The sequence below is a fragment of the Molothrus ater genome, chromosome 3 (assembly GCF_012460135.2).
Source record: "Molothrus ater isolate BHLD 08-10-18 breed brown headed cowbird chromosome 3, BPBGC_Mater_1.1, whole genome shotgun sequence".
Classification (NCBI taxonomy): Eukaryota; Metazoa; Chordata; class Aves; order Passeriformes; family Icteridae; genus Molothrus; species Molothrus ater.
The window spans coordinates 40,393,380-40,414,466 of NC_050480.2; the positions used below are offsets into that span (position 1 = coordinate 40,393,380).

At 37.7% G+C, this 21,087-nt stretch overlaps 1 protein-coding gene across 4 annotated transcripts in view; it reads left to right on the plus strand.

Annotated features, from left to right (window-relative positions):
• Nucleotides 1-21,087, plus strand: part of SMOC2 (SPARC related modular calcium binding 2) — a 139,520-nt gene that overhangs the window by 70,262 nt on the left and 48,171 nt on the right. For all 4 annotated transcript variants that reach the window (XM_036381108.2, XM_036381110.2, XM_036381112.2 and 1 more), the window contains exon 7: nucleotides 745-819. In XM_036381108.2, coding sequence (XP_036237001.1) covers nucleotides 745-819 — 75 coding nt within the window. The remainder of the gene's footprint in view (nucleotides 1-744; nucleotides 820-21,087) is intronic.

A 21,087-nucleotide genomic window follows, 5' to 3' on the forward strand; every position in this document is an offset into this window, starting at 1 on the left:
TGTGGTATTAAACTGTGCAGTAATGGACTGTATTCCACAACATAAAATGCCATCCTAGGAGTATCTACAACTGCTGGGGCAGTTGCAAGAAAGTGCAAACATCTGTTCTTTTTTTTAGGAACAGCAAAGACAACAAACACAATGCATGATAGTCTGGAGATGAGACTTTACCTGTGGAGACCAACATCAGCAATTTTAGTTGTCATGACTGAGGGCAGACACAGGTTTTAAACTTGAGCCAAAGTGCAGATTAAAACTCTATGTTGAAATAAACAAGTCAGAGGGTAACTTCTGTCCTCAGCACAATGACTAGTAATATCACTGTTGAGGCTGATGTTTTGTGAGGCTTATTTGCCTCTGGAGAAATTAATTGCCATTAAAGAAGCAATAATAGTCCTATGTTGTGGCTGCCTTATCACTCACCGCTAATCTTGCAGAATTTGGGTCTGCAGCCATTATATGTTTTGGGTCCAGAGTAGGACATTTTTATTTTTATTAAAAATAATTTTCATCTAAAAGTATTTATTGAACTTTTAGATTGAAAAATCTTCTGTATGAATAGGATAAGGAAAGGGCTATTCATGCCTTTGCATGAATAATGATCTTAACTGCCCTAATAAAAACCACTGTGGCCTTTTTTTTAAGGTCCATGTTTCTTTAAACTTAGCCTCTATTCAGTTGCTAATAAATTTTAAAAATGTTAACATTTATAAAGTATTTTCTGTTGCCTTTTTTTTTTTCTAGATATAGCTTCTCGTTATCCTACCTTATGGACTGAGCAAGTAAAGAGTAGACAGAACAAAACCAATAAAAGCTCAGGTAAGAAACTAGGTCGTCCTTACTTTGCAAAGTTCCTGTGAAGGTGTGCATGAACCATTTTAATAACCATCATGCTTCCACTCTCGTTGTATGATAGTGCCTTAATGATTTGCAATAGTGATGATTTACTAAGCTCATGCATCATACATTCCTTTATAGAGGAGTACTTTTGGCCAGGCTTTACTTAGCTAAAATTATATTAGTCCACTAAAGTCTCTGGTTCATACCTATTTGCATCTGTTTAGTGGGTCAGACATTTATTTTTACTTTCTTTTTAATTATCTTCCTCTTTGTTATCTGCTTATTTTTGGGTGATATGCAGCAAGAAGGTGCTTGTAAAACAACAGTGTGGATTACTGTTGTTTGTTGGTGAATCTTAGAAAGAAGACCTGAAAAGAAGCAAACTCTCATCAGAAGCCAGTTTTCAGTGAGCAGGAATTGGAAAGACAGTGTTACCTGCTTTTTACTACATCAGTCACCTGCTATTTACAAACTGATGACTAGTTTGATGTGAATTAATTATGTTGCTTTTTAAAAAATAAATGTGGAATTCTTGCTTTACTTATTTTCATCACTGTTTAGAATTGAGCTTTTTAAACCTGGACTAGGAATGTCTGGTGAATGTCCTAAGACTGAATTCTCTATAGTATTCAGATAAATTCAGTGCTTTGGTAGATGATAAATTTTGGTGCCTTTCTCATTGCTTCTTCCTTTCAGTGGCATAAACTTTAGAGAATCTTCCTAGTTTCTATTTCTGTGGAAAATGTATAGTTTGAAGGGAAACATTAATGATGTAGGCTATGATTCAGTAAATCATTCCAAACCACATTTCAAATCCAGTAGAAATTGAAGTTATGCTTTACATTAAGTACTGTGCTTAAGTATTTTACTGAATTGAGGCCAAAAGCATTTAGAAAAGACAAACAATCATCATGAGAAAGAAAGCAAGATGCTAAAAGGTTGAAAGATTCCTTTATATAAGCTATTTTTAACATCAGTGCAGTAATTATTAATCATTTTTCTCTTCTTGATTTTCCAGTAGGCACTTAAGGGAAGGACCTTAAACAGTGTAGACAAGAGTTTGAAGCAAATACTTTTCATGCTGGAGATTTAATTTTTTATTTCTTTAGTCAGTGTAGGCAAGAACAGAATTCCTTTGGGATTTCTGTAGCATAAAATAGGTCTATAGAAATTTGTCACTTAGGAGTGTTTGTTTAATTTTTACAGTGCTAGAGACTAAAGCAAGACTTCTTGAGTTTGCAGTGTAGCTGCCAAAGCTTCAACACACACACACAAACACATATACTAACACAAGTGCACACACAAAGACAAGATAAAAAAGGTGGGTTTATTTCTGGGAACTGGTAACCTCCAGTCCATCTAAAAACACATTTACAAGAGAAGAGAAATCTGAAGCAAAGCTTACCTCTGTTGTGACTCCTAGCCCATCATCAAAAGCATGATTGTGTTATATTTGCTAACAGGACTTGCTCACAATGGTGGTGCCATACCCAGGCTAGCAGAATTACTTCAGGAGGTACTGTGAAGCAAACCTCTCTGTAATTTGTAGCTATATCTGATGTTCCAGATTGACATAATCAATCAAGGTGAATCCAGGTGCTAAAAACAGTGACCTCACTGATTGTTGTAGGCAGGTTTTTAAGGTCTTTAAAAAAAAAAGAGAGAAGGATTTTCCCCTTATTACCTCTCAGAGTGGCACCAAGGCTTTTGGGAACATCTACAGAGAATCAACTCTGGACTGTTTTGTGTACTGAGCAGGAAAGAACTTGCCACTGCATCCAGTAGATTGTAAACTTGCCATCTTCCCACTTCCAGGCTTCAATATAAAGGATAACTATAGATGTCTTCTTCACTCAGTTAGCTTAGTAAACTCTGATTCGGACTTGATCATATAAACATCAGAAAGCTTATTGAAAAGTATTTGTCTGAGGAAAATGAGGAAAATTTATCTCTGCATAGGAACTGTGTTTATAAAACAAAACACAAAGCCAAATTTATTCATAATGGGCTTAATTTCCTTTTTTTTTCTATAGTAATCCTAGTGCTGTCTAAGAAATTCTTGAGGTGCAAATAACACTATCATCTAGCCTTGCCTATAGAACATAACTAAAAAAAGACAAAATTAAAATTTCAGGCAAGATACTTATATCCTATTTACCGACTTACTATTTTAGTCTATACTGCTTTCTTCTTGCTAGTTTTTACTTGAATATATGTTCTAATGTATCATGATCAACCTGTCATCTACAAACTTGTCTTGAGCTGAGAAATCAATCTCCTTAGGAGAAAGGCTTTGTGAGTTAAGGTCACAAATTAGTACATTAAACTTGTTTTAATTAATACATTAAATTTGTTTTAACCATGAAGTGGTTTGCTTTTACTATTCTGCAAATGACCTGCCAGTTACAATTAGTCAGTAAAATCAGCATAACCTATTTTAGGTTTTGGAAGATAAAAAATAATGGCTCAGGAAATTCTGGTTTATATTAGGTCTCCAGTGCATTCATTTGACTGAATGAGCCTAAATTAATTTAGCACAGAGTAATGGCATTTGCAAGACTCACAGATGCAAGGCATGAAATTAGTAGATTATATATCCATGTTCTATAATGCCTTCTAGTGTGTGTTCTTTTTGTTGGCTCAGAGAAATAGGCCTTTGCCTTCACTTAAGGCATTTGTGGAGTGGTATTTAACTTATTAGTTTTTGAAAACAAAATTTTACTCCTGGAAAAAATGCCATCAACACTGGATTATGTTACAATAGCTCTGTTTAGAGTGGCTGTTTTGAGTAGAAACATCTCAATAGATGTTTTGGTACATTTAAGATGATTTCCAAAATACTTTTTCTTTCCATACTTAGACTAGAGTATTCATCTCATTGCTAAAATAGGTTTTGCTGAGATACTTTATACATATGTCACAGTGCCTTTGTAAATATTTTGTGACTACCCCCACAGTCCTCATTTCTTCCTCCATTTCACAGAAAACATTGCGGATTTGCCACATCAGATTGACAGAAGTAGGAATTTTACCAACAGCTATAGAAAATAAACAGAAAACATTGAACAAGGGACTACATGGATTCTGATTAAGACACAGCCTACACTGCTGTGTGTCTGTGAACTCAGGGTCTAAATTCCTGCTAGGAATTTAGGCATGGTAACTAGTTTAGATCTGTAGCTGATATTAAGGTATCTGTGCTTTAGGTGAACTTAGTCCCACACTGGTATCAGTTGGAAATGCGAGCACTAAATGAGTGGAGAAGACAGTGCAAATACTTTCCCATCACCTAACTGGGAAAATCCACTTCCCTAAGGACAGCTCAGGGTGGACTGTAAATCTCTTAGATTCTCCTTGCTAAATCTGCTCTATCAGCAGTTTATATCCCTGTGGGATCCTTGGCAACACAGTGTGATGTTTTTCAGAGGTTGTACACCATTTCTTCTGTTTAAGTATAGACAAAGAAAGTGTAGTTTAATTCTTTTCACAATGCCCAGTGAAATTCAAATTCATTTTGTTAGCTTGAATTTGAGAGCCATTATTTTCAAATAGTCTGTTGTGGGAGCACTTTCCTGAGAAATAAATAGGGTGAGTTTAAGTGATAACATTTTTAATGTTCAAAAAGATTCTTAAAGTACTCAGTAATTTCTCAGTAGAATCTGTATTTTGTAATAAATATGTAAGTGTAGAAAACACCACAGAATAAACCATACTTAATGTAAAATTTCATTAATTTTGCAAATATAGGAAAGAAAAAGTCATCTGTAACCTGTAATATACTTATATAGGTACTTAAAGACCTTAGAAATCCTGGTGATAGTGTAATTCAAGATAAAAAAAGTTTGAATATTGTTCTGGTGGCTAAAATACAACACAGTTTCACCTATTTACTATTCAGTTCTCTTATTATAATACTTTCATCTGTTTCTGTAGAGATGTAATAGTATCGTAGCGCTAATGATTTATATGTTCATTGATCATACATTTGTTGATTGTGTATTTAATTAGCATTGTAAAGGGGTTCTAAAACTGGTGTTTGTTATGTTGATAATCCAGTATGGCCAGTATGACCAAAACAGAACCGAGGAAGAAATTGTTGCCTTTTTTTGTTGACCCATTTGTTCACATTTCATCTGAACCACACAGACAAGTGATGCAGTGTTTGTGCCAGCTCTGTGATTTCTGTCATCTTTATGCTTATATGCTTTAAGCAGGTGCTAGTGGACAAGCCATACTTAATCCATCATAAAAAAGGGCTGACCCAGAGAAAATCCTGATCTGCCATTAAGGCTTCTGATGCAGGGTCAGGTTTATGTGATTATGACTTTTTTCCTCCAGAATGAAGAATTCTAAATCACAATTACATCACAATCACATAATTGTCTCCTCAAACTATGGTTTTAGTGATTTCAAGAGTACCCAGATTTCAATCCCCTTAATCTGGATATTCTGGTAGTGTAGAATCATCATCATAATTTTTTACTTCACCTGTGCACACATGAAAGGGACACATAGCTTTTTATTTAATTTTCTGACACAATGGAGTGGTGCTTTATTGCTCCCTTTTCGCTACAGACTATCATTTTCAGGACTTAAAAAATCTGTTGCAAGATTTTATCAATTAGTCCCAAAGAGTTCGATCCAGGAGTTTCATTCTCAAAACAACATCTGGGAAAACACAGATGAGCACATACAGCAATGTATTATAGACTTGGTGCAAATGCAAATGAAAACAGTTGGTATGATGTCTGCTGAGAATACCTTCTTAATAGACTAAAATAGTGAAATCTAAAGTGATAATTATGTGTCTGTATCTATACAAAATAGCTGCTTGCATTTATCTGTCTGTATAGTCTGAATCTGTTGGCAAAGTGTGCCAGTAAGACTGATTAATATGACAGAGTAACATTCTAAGAGGTGAATGTAGTTTTTATTGCCATGTCATCTGACAGCTTCAAAGCATTTCTACATTAGAGTTTTTCTCACATGGAAACTATGTTGGTTGTCAGTGAGGTTTCTGTCTCATTAGCTTTCTTGTTTTATTTCTCAGAAGCAATTGTTCCAGTATTAGTATCCTGGTGCATTGCTCATTCCCTGAGCATCACCTCCTGAAAGGACAAAGACAAAACTTGTTCCATATTCCAATGCTCATGTTTATTCCAAACTCAACCTGACCAACTTCTTACTGTTTTACCTATCCTGAAAAAAGTCAGTCCTAAAGTTAAAAAAAACTTGCATAAAGACCCCCCCCCCCAAGAAACCATTTCATTTCAAAGGAAATAAATACAAGATTTCATGTGTCTGCCCAATTACATCAATTCTAAGAGCCATTCCTTTCTAAGCAAAGGAAAATTAATAACCTAGAGACAGAAAACTGTGTAACAGCTCAGTGACTTTTTATTTATTCTTATTAATTGTTGCATTTTCCAGATGTTGCTTTTAGTGTTCACTGAAGATAAATTACCTGCAGCTGAAATTGTGTGAACGAGCAAGGAAAAATTAAGATCCAGTTGAATGTTTCCACTTACATATTTATTACAAAATAGTTAGAAGTTTTCTAAAAGTATTTTGAATTAGGCTTATTTCAAAATGTGGAAATTTGAGATATGAAACCAGTTATAACAGAAGGAAATCAAAATGGATATAATAAAAAAGTGAGGAAAGAACATAGGCAAGAGGGGAAGAAAATATTTTAAAAGCTTGTTGCCTGTCTTTTTCAGCAGGGGTTCCTAGGAAGTCGTTTGTTGTCCTGCAGAACCTTGGTTAATCCTCCATTCTCAAATTTGTTTGTATTTGGCATTAAAGGAGGAGCAGGTGAGGATGATGCCTGCTTGCTCTTAATATATTATGCCTATACTGGACACTCAGAAATGGACTTCAAATACACAAAGTAGACTTGCATAGGGAAAGAGCCTGAGTAGAAGTGGTCCATTAATTGAAAACCACTGAATTACACAGAAAAACTGGAGCTTTTTGACTGTTACTAGCTCATTTCAGCCCTAAAGACAGTGTTTCTTTCCAACAATTAGTGAGGTATGAGCCACACTCAACCACGGTAATTGCTTGTGTTGTAAATACTTGTGTTGTAAATGCAGTCATTAGCTGTAGCTGGAGAAGTCAAAAGCGTGGTAATAAATTGTTGAAGTATATCCATGTCCTGCCTAGAGTATCTGACGTGTTCATGGGCTAAAAGTTACAAAAGCTTGTAGGAGATCTGTAATGTTCTGACATGGAGGTTTGATAATCCAGAGTATTGGAAATGGAATTGGCTTAATCCCTAAAAACCTCAATTCAAACCCTGAAAGGAAAGTAGAATAGAAGGCATGAGTATTGATTTTAAATGTCTTCAAACACCCCAACGGGCTATCGAATCAACACAAGGGCTCTGTCAATGGGAACTCAGTCCGCAACAAATGGCAATCTGTCTCTGCTGAATTTTAGACAAGTTCAAGTCCAGACATTTTTACTATGAACTTTCTACCTTGGGCTTATCTGCAGGTCAGTTCCCTACACAAGGAAAGACACTAGCATTATTTCATGACATCTAGAGCAAGTCCAAATATTTTTTGTTAGCCATAGATCTGCCTTTTGGGCGTTGTAAAGTCTGTGGGTGCTGAAAGACATGATCTGTTAGAACATTTTTTGTTCAGCCTGTTCTCTCAGCAAAGTGGTGCATGGCAGAGAAGGGCATTGCATGGAATTTTAGTAAGAAATTCTCAGATGAAGATTGGAAGCTTCCAAAACACAATCTTATGGCCTTCTCAGATTCTTAGAGTTGACTCTTGTAGCTGGTTCACTAAATGTTCCCTTTAGAGTTCAAGATGGAACTTAATTATTCTGAGTGAACTATAATTTCTGATTTGTATTTTACTCTAAACCTAGCATTGTTAAGGACCTGCTGGGGAGGGAGATCCATTAGGCACTGTCACAACTTGTTATATGCACTACTGTTGTATTTTAAAGTGTAGGAGGCAGCTCTCTTTACTTCTCCTACATTTGCTGTTGTTTTTCTGTCAAGGACCACAATAGTTTTAGAGTAGAATTCTTGCCAAATATTGCTTGCAAGATGCCCTCTGGCAGCTGAAAAACTCACAGCTCAAAAACTAATGAATGTTCACATCACTCCGGCCAATCAGTGAATGGTTGACTTAGTTCCTAATAGAGAACTTTTTATTACTTTCAGCAGCAATTTTTAATGATACTCTAGTCTTGATTTACCTGTTACAAAAGAGGGAGCAGTACTATTCAACCTCTTCATGTTCTTCACCAGTGAACAAAATCACTCTTCATACTCTGGTCCTCTTTCTTTTCCTTGCTCTGCTTTGCCTTGCCTGACCTAAATTGGTAAAGGAAAATTGCTGTTTTCTTTCAGTTCTTTCAGAGTCGTCCAAGAAGATTAAACTTTCCAGACCTCCCCACACTGCTTGTATATTATGATTCATTCTTAATTCATAGGCTGCTGGATCATGCTTGTTATAGAACTGTCCTATCTTTTACAATCCTTTTCACAAGGATTTTAATTTATCTTCATTTTAATTTTACATATTAGTTCAAAACCTTAAAAAAGATCAAGCACTGCCATTTCCAGCTTTTTCCTCCCACTACAGGGGAAGACCCTCCCATCCTAAGCCATTAGAAAAAGAGTTCTGTTTTACATCCAGTTGATGTTCTTTATCCTCAGGATGTTTCAGGGCTTTACTGGACCCCCACTGTGGGGAGGGAAAAAAAAATCTGTTTTATGCAAGGCTGATAATTTGTATTTTACTGCATGTGTTAAAATTTGATGCCAAAAGATAGTAATCTTTCCTGACCATTTTTAATTATATCACATTACTTGCTACAGCAAGTAAATGACAATACAGTCCTGCTTGAAGTTCTCCTTTAGTTTTCAGACATGTACTCCTCCACCTACCCACAGCTTTCTATGGTTTGCCAGACATCAGATTGCATAATCATAAAAACATCAATAAGGTTCATAAATACTAAGAGGAATGTCAGGTTAATGATCTGTATTTTAGTGGCAGATGAAAACAAATCATGTAAATCATGTTAATGCACAGAAACATATTAGACTGGATCATATCTAATGACATAATCTTTCTGGGAAATAGATAAAACTTTCAGTCAAGATCGTCTGGTTCTGGCTCTGGATGTACTATGGTTGCTGGGTGGTATGTAGAAGATAGGTCTTCCAACAGGGTAAACAGTAAGAGCTGCCAGGCGTTCCATCATCATCCAGACACCTGATAGGAGAAAATGTCCATGTTCTATGCAGAGATGCAGTTTTTTCTTCTATCAGGATAAGTCAAATAACCAGCTATCTACCCTTCCAATAATGGAATAAACTTTGTTTGAAAAAGAAGCAAAAACCAGTTATATGGACTGTGGAATTCTACTGCTTGGTCTGCACAAAAAAGTTCTTACTGTTGTTAATGGAAATAGAGACTGTGGGAGGACCATGTAATGTTCCCTGGTAGATCAGATTATGGCTAGTCATGGTGGCTTAAATTTGGAGGGATTTTTAATTGGATGATTTATCACATATGAATTCCACATTTCTTATTTGCCAAGCCATGTATCTCTGAACGAAATTGTTGAAGAGACTGACAGCTTGTGTTACAGTTCATGCATTGCTTAATTTTTTTCAAAAACATTCTTGGCTTTTTCCTTAATTCTGTAACAAATTGCCACATGATGCAGGAACTTTTTGAAGCTTCATCAGTAATTTTAGCATTCTCCATTTGGTAGAAAAGCAAGAGAAATTCAGCTCGTACAGTGACTTCTATATGATGAGTGGAATTCACCCCCAAATCTGTGCACTGGCCACCTGTCTGCAATGAAGCTGTTGCATTAGTCTGACTCTTTACAGCAGTGTCTGCTTTTATGGACTGTTAAGGTCCAAGGTTAATGCTGTCATCCATGGACCCTTTACCCTACCCTGTCCTGAATGCAGTGTACTGGATTATTTTGTTAGTCACAGTTTCCAATGTAGAGCCTCCTTTCCAGGCAAAGCCACACCAAGGGTCATCAGAGCAAGGGAAGTTCTTGTAGGCAAATAATGTTACTAAGGTACATAAACCCACTTTGAGATCTTCTCATCTATACCCCAACTATTGTCTTACAACTGGCTTGCTTTACATTTTACTGCACTCTGTACATCGTGGTCTGTCACCTCTCAAATCAGGCTGCTCCAGATAAATGCTAGGCACTGTTTTCCCTGCAGTCTGCAATGTGTAGGAATAACTGCCTAGGAATAATGTTAAGTATTGTTTCCACAATGCACTAGACTTCTGTGTTACTGGAGAAGAAGCAGTGGTTGAAGAGACAGACCACTGCTTTTCATTAAGCAATTTTTAATACCTGTTTTAGTTTAAAAGCAGAAGGCTAAGTATCTGCACTCATCCACAAATAAAACTATGTTTCAATACAATTAAGGCTGCAAATTAAATTGCAGATCTCAAATTCTCTTGGTCAAAACAAGAGAAAAGAGAGGGCAAAGCTTAATGTGCCAAACTGGTTGAAAATGCAGTCTTCTGTGGAAAACACATGACTAAATAGAGAACTTGTTTTTTAAATATATATATTTTCATCTAAAGAAGTGCATCTTCAAGACAAAAATTCAGTTAAAAATATCTTTAAATAACTGAATGTTTTTGGCTCAAAACTCAAAATCTGTTTACTTGCCTAACTGGTTTGGGGAGGAGAAATTTACGTAACTTCTGATCTTGTTTCCTTTCTGATTTTCCTAAAACTCCCATGATGTAGCTAAAGTCATAACCTCAGACTGCCAGAAGATAATGAGAAAATTGCTAATCTCATTGCTCTCCTGTTTGGTTGTCTCTTAGTTCAAGGGACTTACAGTTTCATTGTTCTTGAAGTTTCTAGTCATATTTTAAAAGCAATCTGAGATCATTTTTAGGATATGATTTTAAGTTCCTATGAATTGACACAACAGAGGAGCAGCAAAACCAAAAATATTAGTATAAATGTCAGCGGTTTGAAAGGTCACTTCTTTTCATTTCCCTACCAACATCTTTAGTACAGAACAGTGACTTGTAATGTAGTCACACATCCTGTAGTTCATCCCTTTAGCTAAACAGTCCAATATAATAATAGAAAATTACTGTATGAGGCAATGATTTAGTTTCAGCAGTCATGAAGCCTCATTTTACTTGGAGCAGTGTGAATAGGAGTGACTCTGCTGCAGTTATGAGGCTAATACCACTGGAAGACTTATGAGGAGAGAGGGGAATCAGGCCTGGAGGGTTTATTTAAATTTTTATAAGTTTTTCTCTTTATGGCTATGTTAATGGTACAGGACTGATTATGATGTTATGGCTTCTCTTGGAAACACAGTGCACATTGATTTCTTAAAGTGGCTAGTATGTAGTATATCAGTCTTCTGAATCAGTGACAGTAGTACAGTCCACCCCAATCCTGCTGCTGTTACATAGGTGGAATTCCCCTTGACTTTAATGAATATGCTGTCAGCACATGGGCTCCTCCACTTCAATGGTATTGCCAGCTGAAAGGCTGAATAAAGTATTTTCTCTTTATTATCATTATGTACAACTCAATTGTCACTAGATGATGTGTTTTGCACACTGAATCATATTTATATTCAGAAAAATTGAATATTCAGGAATACATTCACATATCAGAGAATATGTCACATAACTAACCATGATGCTAAGGATGTCGTGGTGCACTTAGTTTTCCAATACTCTTGTCAAAGTGAGCCTGTGTGGCTTCTATATAGAGCACCCCCTGTCGACAGCAAAGCTAGAGAGAAAATGCCTCGCTTCAGGTCTTCCCCTATATGATCAGGAAAGTTTGTTAATCAGAATACTATATTTAAGCTTAATTTATCTTTTATTTCATACCTAATTTTATTGGAGCTTTTTGCAATGTTATCTTTTTGCAATATAGTCTCTGTTATTCATCCTCAAAGTTGGTTGCATACAGAGAGTTCCCATTATGTTTCCAATCCTTTCTTTGCAGTCTTCTTTCTCTCCTGTCAGTAGCTGATCTTCACTGCCTGTTTCTCAATTTTTCACTAGATATCATTGTGCAATCTCAAATGCTGGTTAACATTTCTTGTAACACTGATTTATCATCTCTCTACTCTTTCATCTTCTCCTTTTAACTAAGACAGCCAGAGGCATAAACTGGAGGCTTTATGAGGAGAATAACCAAGAAATAAAGGCTGTTGATCCTGCTGAGTTTGCAGGCTGTATTCTGAAAATATAGTGACCCCAAAACCAAGCTGAGAGTTCTTAGAAGCACCCAGTTAAGCAGTGACTGCAAATAATAGGGAGGAGAGCCTGATTCCTAGATTGAGTAAACTTGGAAAGGTGTCATTACCTATCTGTGTAGGATGTCAGAGTCTGTTTCAGAGATACCTTGTCCAGCGGTGCTATCCATACTGTACGATACTGAAGGATACCAAAATGTAGGAGCAACTACATGTTTGATGCTAAAGCTAGTGAAATATATTTTCAGCATTAATTTAGTACCCTTCTAAGTAATAATGCTTCCTAAATAAGAATTCATCCTAAGTTGGAATGCTTCCTAAGTAGCAATGCATCACCATAGCCAAAGCTGTGAGTTGTTTTGTGGAAGTTCATTTGAGATTTTCAAATAAAACTCAATACAAGTGTCATAATGTCAATGCTGTTGGTCTGACTGACTAGTGCTCAGAGTCTTGGACTGTATTTTGTGCCAATATCACTTCCTCAGGATATCATTGTGGAGACTTAAGCAGCCTACAAAGTATTGTATGGGAAAACATCTGATGTCAGCTAATGGAGGGAAGCAGTGTGGTTTCATTGCTTACATTCAGGGCAGCTAGCCAGGAACTCCAGGGCTCTAATCCTGGCTCTGCTTTGGGCAGGGCTGTCGCAGTCTGGACACATCAATGCAAGCAGAAGAAAGGTTTCATCAGAGAGATGGTTGAGACAGCATCTAGTACAGGACTATAGAATACAATATGGCACTTTACAGGCTTATGCAGTACGGCAGGTGGAAGTGAAGGAAAAGTTGTTATATTGACCAATTGAAATAGTGGTATTTCTCTAAATGAAAAGGGACCCTTTTATTCAATTTTTCATGCCTTTTGTTTTGCTTGTTGATCTCAGTGTCCCAGTCATGTAAATCATGACATTGGATTTACATCTTTTTCCTTCCAACTGATTGATAACTTTAAAGATTCCTCCCCTTCATTCTGCAAACTATACCTGTCATTGTGTCATTGTAAAATATGTATGTAGAACACAAGCCAAAGAGAATAGGCTTGCCCCTTTGATGCAAGGGAGAGCCTGTGTCTTCTCCTGCATGTTACCTTCATGAAAATGTGCATATATGTATGAGGCAAAATTACTAGTGTTCAAGGATACTTGCCATGGGACTGTACTGTAGTTGTTTCCAAATGAGACTCCAGGCAAGCAGGTTTGTAAATACACAGGCTTTTCCACTCTTCTTTAGCCTGTGTTTGTTCCTCATGATTAATGAAAACAAGTACTGCTAAAGACCCTTGTGAACTACATTAATTATGACAGTGGTTGATTGGTTTGGCCCAAATGCTTTGTAACAATAGGCAGATTTAATTAGCAACAGCTCTGATTGCAATAGCTTCACAACCTCCTGGGAGCATCATGCAGTGAGCTTCCTTTTGCATTATTGTCAAGACATTAAACAATGTTTAATTTTCCCTAATTAAAAAGAACACAAAGCATACAATGCATTATATGTAGAAACAATAACAGAACTGTCTAAACGTAAGCAATAATAAAAACTTTTCCTTATTAGGTGACTGAATGCCAACATTGCGCTTTCCTGTGATGCTCATTGTAAAAGTTAAATATTTATAATCTGTTTTATTCAAACAGTACTGCCAAAACCAGTCCTTCAGATTTCTTCCTTAGTTGTAGAGAGCTTCAAAATAAATATGGCTTGAGGTAGTGTGGTGGTTTGACAGGAAATGTGTTTTTTGGGATGCTGTGTTTTGGGCCAATGGATATTCAGACTTTAATATTGGCATTTAACCTGGCCATTGGGACATGGACACGCCTCTGAGAACACGGGGTTAAAAGCAGAGCTCTCCCCTGGGAGGGTCCTCTTGGGTTTCCGGCGGGAAAGAGTTCGGGTCTCTGCCCCGGCCCAGCTGCTGGCTGGGCAGGGGGAGGGGAAAAGCCATGTGGCCGGGAGAGGTAGGCCTGAGCTCGGGGGTGGAAGGGTGGAAGAGAGAGAGAGAGACCGGGAGCCATCGGGCAGCCCCCCCTGAGAGACACAGAGAGAGAGAGAGAAAGAGAGAGAGACACCAGGAGCCATCGGGCAGCCCCCCCTGAGAGATACAGAGGGAGAGACAAAGAGAGCCGCTGCCTGGGACTGTAACCTTGAAGCTTGATAAACATGGGCCTGTGCCGGCAGCACGGCTGGGACGGAGAAGAGGGGCGGTTCAGCCGGCCGCTTGTAAGAGCTTTTAACCCCTTTTTAGAGAATGAGAACTTTACAGATCATTGACCTCTCCTGGAAGATAGAGTGGAAGATGAGGAAGGAAATGGGCCAGTGTGAGAGAGGTCTGGGCGAGCGAGAGATAGTAGAAGAATAGAGAAGAATCCTAGTGGGAAGAGATGATGGAGTAGCTTTTGCTGGACTCTTTTTGTATAGCCATGGACAGACCCATGTTCCTTGTGATACAGAGACTGCATTCTAGGGGGAGGCAATGGCCTCAGAACCAAGAGGGTTCAGTGTTGATGCCCCTCGGCCCCAGGGGGTGAAAAAATATGGGGGGGACAGGTGTCCCAAAGGAGAAATTGTGGGGACAGGTGTCCCAAAAGAGAGATGGACAGAACCATGTTCCTTGTGATACAGAGACTGCATTCTAGGGGGAGGCAAGGGCCTCAGAACCAAGAGGGTTCAGTGTTGATGCCCCTCGGCCCCAGGGGGTGAAAAATATGGGGGGACAGGTGTCCCAAAGGAGAGATTGTGGGGACAGGTGTCCCAAAGGAGAGACTGTGCCTTTTTGGATCGGGACAGAGCATCCTTAAAAGACAACCCTAGAAGCAGCTCTGGTCCGTGTTCAGTGGTGAGAGCACTGGACATGAAAAGGAAGAAGTCACAATGGCAGATGTACTCCAGGCAGGTGCCACGAGTGACACAGAAACACACGAGGCTTCGACTGTGTTTCCAGGGGAAGCCCATGGTACAAGAAGGACTCCTCTCCTCTTGATGAACTGAGGATTGATTGTCTAAAAGGTGGTGCTGGACCGAGAGTTGGTGATTTGAGGAACAAATGTATTGTGTTGGAAATTTGATGGGGGGAGGAGGAAATGCATTTGTGAGGTTTTCATTTTCCCTGTGTGTGTGTGTTCCTTTTTATTTGTAGTTGTAGAGTAGTTAATAAAGTTCTGTTTCTTTTCTTTCCTAAGTAGGAGCCTGCTTTGCTTATTCCTGGTCACATCTCACAGCAGCTACCAGGGAGAATGTATCTTCATGGGGGTACTGGCATTGTGCCAGTGTCAAAACCATGACAGGTAGTTGTACATGTCTGTGGGAAGACGAGATAGGAACAGGTCTGAAAAGGCTGGAAATGCCAAGCAAACACCTTGAAAAATAACACTTTGGGAAACCTGCTCTTTACTCTCACACACAGTAGATTGCTGGAAAGTATTTTTGCAAGGCCTCTACTATTTATCCAGGTCGTTTGTGTGGCATGTTAAACACTTAAAATAATGATCTTCTGATGACATAAAGTGATCATGGATTGTAAAAGATTAAGGATCCTAGACTCTTTAAAACTCTCATTTTACTAGTTCAAAGGTCTTTGCTACTATGCATTATCTAAGAAACCTTTAAAATTGTTCTGAATATTCTTGGGACTAAATTTTCTGCTGCTGATCCCTACTGTATGCAATGGAATGGTTCCAGTTCATAGGAGCAGAAATTTTGGCCTGGAATTTTTCCATATGATTGTAGGTCTCCCATTCTTCAAAAGTATAGTGATGTTTCACTCTCACATCATATTTAGCATTATCTACTCTTTAGAAAACTATTTATTTTTGAAAACAGAGATGAAAGTGGGGTGGAATTGGAATTTTTATTTTTAATTCAGATTGACCTTGGTTTTTTCTGAAGTTTGAAGGTAAAGCCAAGCTGAAGATTTTTCTTTGCTCTTGAAACCAAAGCACAGGCTGAGCTGTTTAACCATGGCCATATGACAAAAAAAAAAAAAAAGAAAGAGCAATATAAAACTGTATTAAAAGTTATTGGAGTTGAAAGAACTAGTATTAGAATATTCTTACTGGCTTTTACTCTTCTTTGGCTCATCCTCTTTGTTGCACACAAAACTTTGCCAAAATCAGTAAACAGTCTTCTTTCTGAATCCTGGAGTTCTCCTGTTATGAATACTGACATCCTACGTGCTATATAAATAATGTGCCTTGGATATAGTGTGCTGTGGGGCAAAGACCTGTACAGCCTTTAATCTGAGATGAGCTTTTGGCTTTAAACAGGGTTAAAGCAGTTCAGTTACCTTTTGACCAGGCTTCATGTTCATGTTGTTGAATCTCATACTGAGGGCAAGAGTTCTGGGAGCAGTATCATCAACAGATGATACCACCTTAGAGAAGTTCTTTGCTTCTCTGTTAAAAGATTTTTCATTGCACAACACAGTCCTTGTAATTAGAGACAAGCAATAATATGAATGCTCATTTTCCACCTGCTTCTTGCCTTTTCTTTGATGAGATGAAGAAGAAAAAACAGTATAAAAAGTTTTTGATTCATCTGTCATAGGTTAGCTTTTAAGGGTGTAATTATGTTCTCAGTATTACTACATTTTTTTAATTTTGAGATTGTTTAAGCCAAGTAGGCTTTAAGGGTACTTATTTGAGAGGTAATGGCAATGGTAGCATAAACTTTTGTATTATGGCTGTTGGAGTAACTGCCTGAAATACTGACGAAAAAATGGAGCATTTCTGTTTCAGCAGCCCATTTAATGTCTGTATTCCTGCTCAGTGCCTGAGGGCCAAATTCTTATCGTTCTCTAATGCCTATCCAGTCTGCTATGAATCAATTAAAGGTGCAGACAGTACTGACCATTTTGGAAGATACTTTGACACATGTAAAGGAGAGCTACCAAAATTCAAAATAACATTCTCTTATTTTTTTTAACATATCTGCACTTTTTTTTTAACTATGCATCTCAGGTCACATTCCCATAAAACAGACAGAAATCCTCCTGGCTCCTGCTGGCTTCTGCAGCAGTAGTGAGGGTTCTGTCTGTAAGGTGGAAATTAGTTGATACTTAGAAAATTGAATGTTGGTGGAGTGCAGTCACCTCCAGACAGCAGGCAGGAGTTAAGCAATAAGGCTGGAAAACATTGCATGGTGCCAACAGCATTAGCAGTGTGAACCAGGGGCAGGAACATGACACAGACTGCAGCCAGAGATGCCACTGTACACCTCTGAAAGGAAAATTACTTGAGTGCCTAAGGTCAAGTATCCAAAGTCATATCCACGCACTCAGTTTTCCAAATGGGGAAGAGAAACAACTTCTGTTTCATGGAGGGGAAATGCTAGATGGATAAACATTCGTGTAAGATGGCTGGGTTATTTAAGTGCCAAAGTATTAATTTAGGCGCCCCTGTTTGCCTATTTTGTTTTTTAATTTTTAGTACAGCTATTCAAACAAATATGTATCCTCAGCTTACCTGGCAAAGAGTTTAATTTTCACAGCTCTATGGAAAAAGTGAACCAGCTTTATTTTCACGTCAGATCTTTCTTGAAAAATGAGAGATTTTTCCACTGGCAGGAGACTCACATTAGCTGGTCAATATACTCATAAAGCAAGAATGATAGCTTTGTGCAATTTTGTTTAATGAATGAGCCTTCAGATTGCCATAGCAAGCTGGCCAGGCCAGCCACTCTGTTTGGGAAAAGTCAGTGATTTTCATTTACTGTAATTTTGGGTGGTGGCTTTTTTGTTTGGTTGGTTTTGCAGTTTGAACACAGTGTGGCTGCTCTGCTAAGGCAGGATGAGGCAGCCATACGTAAGAATAATAGGTACCAGTATTTCCTCTTATGTAGGAAAACCAGATTTCATCCCATTTGGCAAATAACTGCTTTCAGATGTATCCTTGCAGAATGGGGCAGTCATTTGCACATTATCCTCTCTCATTTTAGGAAGTCAAGTTAATAAAGCCTAGCAAGAACACCTGGAGATGATAATCCATGCTCTTCCCATTAATTGAGCAAAAGCAGGATGAGGGATCTCATCTCTTCAGAAGACCATATTTTCCACTCTCATTGTGAAGCCTGATACCATGACATTGACCATTTAGCTTTAAATGATTTTTGATTTGTGTAAAGGTACTTTTTAAAGATCCATTGAGGAGGGTAGGGTGCAAACAGTCCTTGGATTATGCCTGGCACTTTGCAAAGGCTTGCTATCACTTTCACACACTGCTGTTAAAGATTTAACAAAAATATGCTGCTTTTGGTTTACTGCACTCTCACATTTTATGGATGGTACAATAAAATAATTGACCTGGGAAATTCAATACAAAAATTTGGCTCTAATGCAAAATACATCTTTGAAGTAACTCCAATCTATAATCTAATGTATACTCACTTGATGTTTCTTCCTTATTTATCTACTGAAGAAGTAAATGCTAATATTTAAATGTTTAGAATCTGGTTGTGTCATGTTTATAAATGAAGACTAATTTCTGTGTGAGTTTTCAAGTTGGGACAGATCTCACACTACAGTTTTGTTCAATCTGAGTAGGAATGGCAAAACAGAGAATTAAATTTGGTTTCAAAGAGGTAGCTAGTTTGATTCCTTAATCTGTTCAATGGCAGTGAAGAGAAAGAGGATTGCAAATGAATAGCTGTTTAATTTAAATTAGTTATAATTCTGTGAGAGGATATATTTGAATACTTGCATAATGTTTCTCATCTGTTTAACCAAAAAGTTGGACTAAAATAAATAAACAAGAAAGCAAAGGAACAACCAAATAGAATGCTAAAATAGCATTTTGAGGCAAAACAGTTCTTTGCAGTGACTGTGGTTACAGTCTTTCTCAGTAACTGTGGTTACAGGATTTCAAATCTTAAGAAAATAGAGAATTGCAGAGGTATGTGCAAAAACTTCCCTAAAGCAGAAACTTAAAAAAAAAAAATCCCAGCAGAAAAGTGGGTTTGGATTTTGGTTAAAGAGCAAGTCATCCCATTACATTTCAGACCTCTGTCTTATGGCCCCCCAGCTTTTGCCAGTTGGTAGAACAGAATTTGTGTATTTCAGAAAACTTGATTTGATATAGGGCTACTTGACTTGGACCCAGGGTAAAAGTTGAGTTGGTGTATCCCAGTAGATGATATTGATTATGACTGTACTCTTTTCAGGTAAAGCTAAATGGGGGCTAGTGGTCTCTGTATTTTGAATATCTTTTCAATGGGCTCAGTGCATTTTCAGAGGATTTTCCTTGTGTATTGCAGTGTCTTTGCATATGAAACCACATAGATAAATGAGAGCATCTGTCTGTGATTTATCCTTCTTTGTTCAATGGACTAAAGTAAATAAATTAATCATTAGGGCTGTGTTGAAGCAATGAGCTTTTTGCTTTTTGAGCCACAATCATTGGCCCAAGCTCCAAAAGTGCAAAATTGTGATCAGCTGTACACTGAGCGCTCTCTGAAAATGCGCACAAGGGGCCTGCAATATTTGGTTCCCACAAGTTTTTTCACAAATGAGAAAGAATATGGGTAGGATTGTTGCCAGCTTCCTCCAGGGTTTGAGAACCCTCGTGCTGAATGTGCATCTGAACGTAATGTAAATCAAAACATGTGGCACCAGATGAGTATGAATGCTGTAATTTAGTCCTAGGTTTTGGTTGCCATCTGGATGTTGGGTCTAAGGTTGAGTGTTTATTAATGTTACCTATTCCTTACAATCTGTACTTGGTCCATGGACAAATGTTAGGCTGAACTGAAAACATACTTGCATATGAATATATTCAGCTGAGACCTCATGTACTGCCCATTGAGTTTAGTAGGTATTTTTCCCATGGATTCTTATTGGGGGAAGTGTGGCCCAGATAAATATTTTTTGTTTGATCCAGGTTAATGAACAGCCTTTATAAGAAACTAGCAGCATGAGCAAATTAATTCTTGCATTGTAGCATTTAGCTGCACTTGATTTCGGTTAGAATCAAGGTTATTTGAAAGTGTCAAGAGGTGGCAGGCAGATAAATTCTTGTAAGAATAGGTATCCTAGTTTGAATAAAAGCAATCTTAAAAAAGATTGGTGTGAGATGCCCATTCTCTGGCCATGAGGGACAAGGAAACAGCTTACTTTACACAAAGGGTAAGAAGGTGGCATTCAAAGTGCATAATACCACTTCATCTACCTCTTCAGAGAAGGAATCTGTCATGCTAGAGAATGTCTGGACAAAAGCTGGAAACCCTGAAAAAATAGAAAGCCATGGAATTACATCTCTCCATTACTAAAATGAAATAATTTGGGGAATTTTTGTCATTTGTATTGGCTGTGCTTATAGCAGGAACAGAATTGATGGATTCTGGGTGATAAAATTGGTCAGCCACAGGTAAAGAACCTGTTAGTTTACCTTGAAGGGGTGTGTTTTCTGGAGTTGGATTGATGGAGCCACTGATGTAGTAGACCATTTTGCCATTCAGTCAACTTCAACTCCTCTGCAGGAAATGCATAGCTTGAATAGAAATTATCCCACTTCCCACTTTCCTTTCTAATGTGAAAATTTTGGTCATATGTGGAAATACAATTTGGTGTAATGTAAGTGCAATTCCATTCCATGAAACTTGAATACTGTGAAATCTAGTTAAAAAATATAAAAACATATTGTGATCAGTTTCCTTGGGGTGTATCAACTTCACTGGTTCAAGAGGGTTCATCCTAAGCAAATGGAACAAATTCTTATTCTCATGAGATGTGAAATTTCCTGGAGGGTTTCATGGGTTTCATGGGTATCAATAGGATGAGTATTTATGCATCCTAATCATGATGTATTGAAATAAACTAGGACAAAACTTCTGTAAATCAGAAGTGTACTTAAATTAGACTTAGCTAGGACAGACAGTTGATTTGAATAACACTCTGATTAGCAGAAATTGTCATACAATTTAGGCATGATTATGTGATTATATCCTGTCTGTATATCCTCCCAGAAACAAGGTAGAACTGCAATATTAACTGCCTGTAATGTTACACTG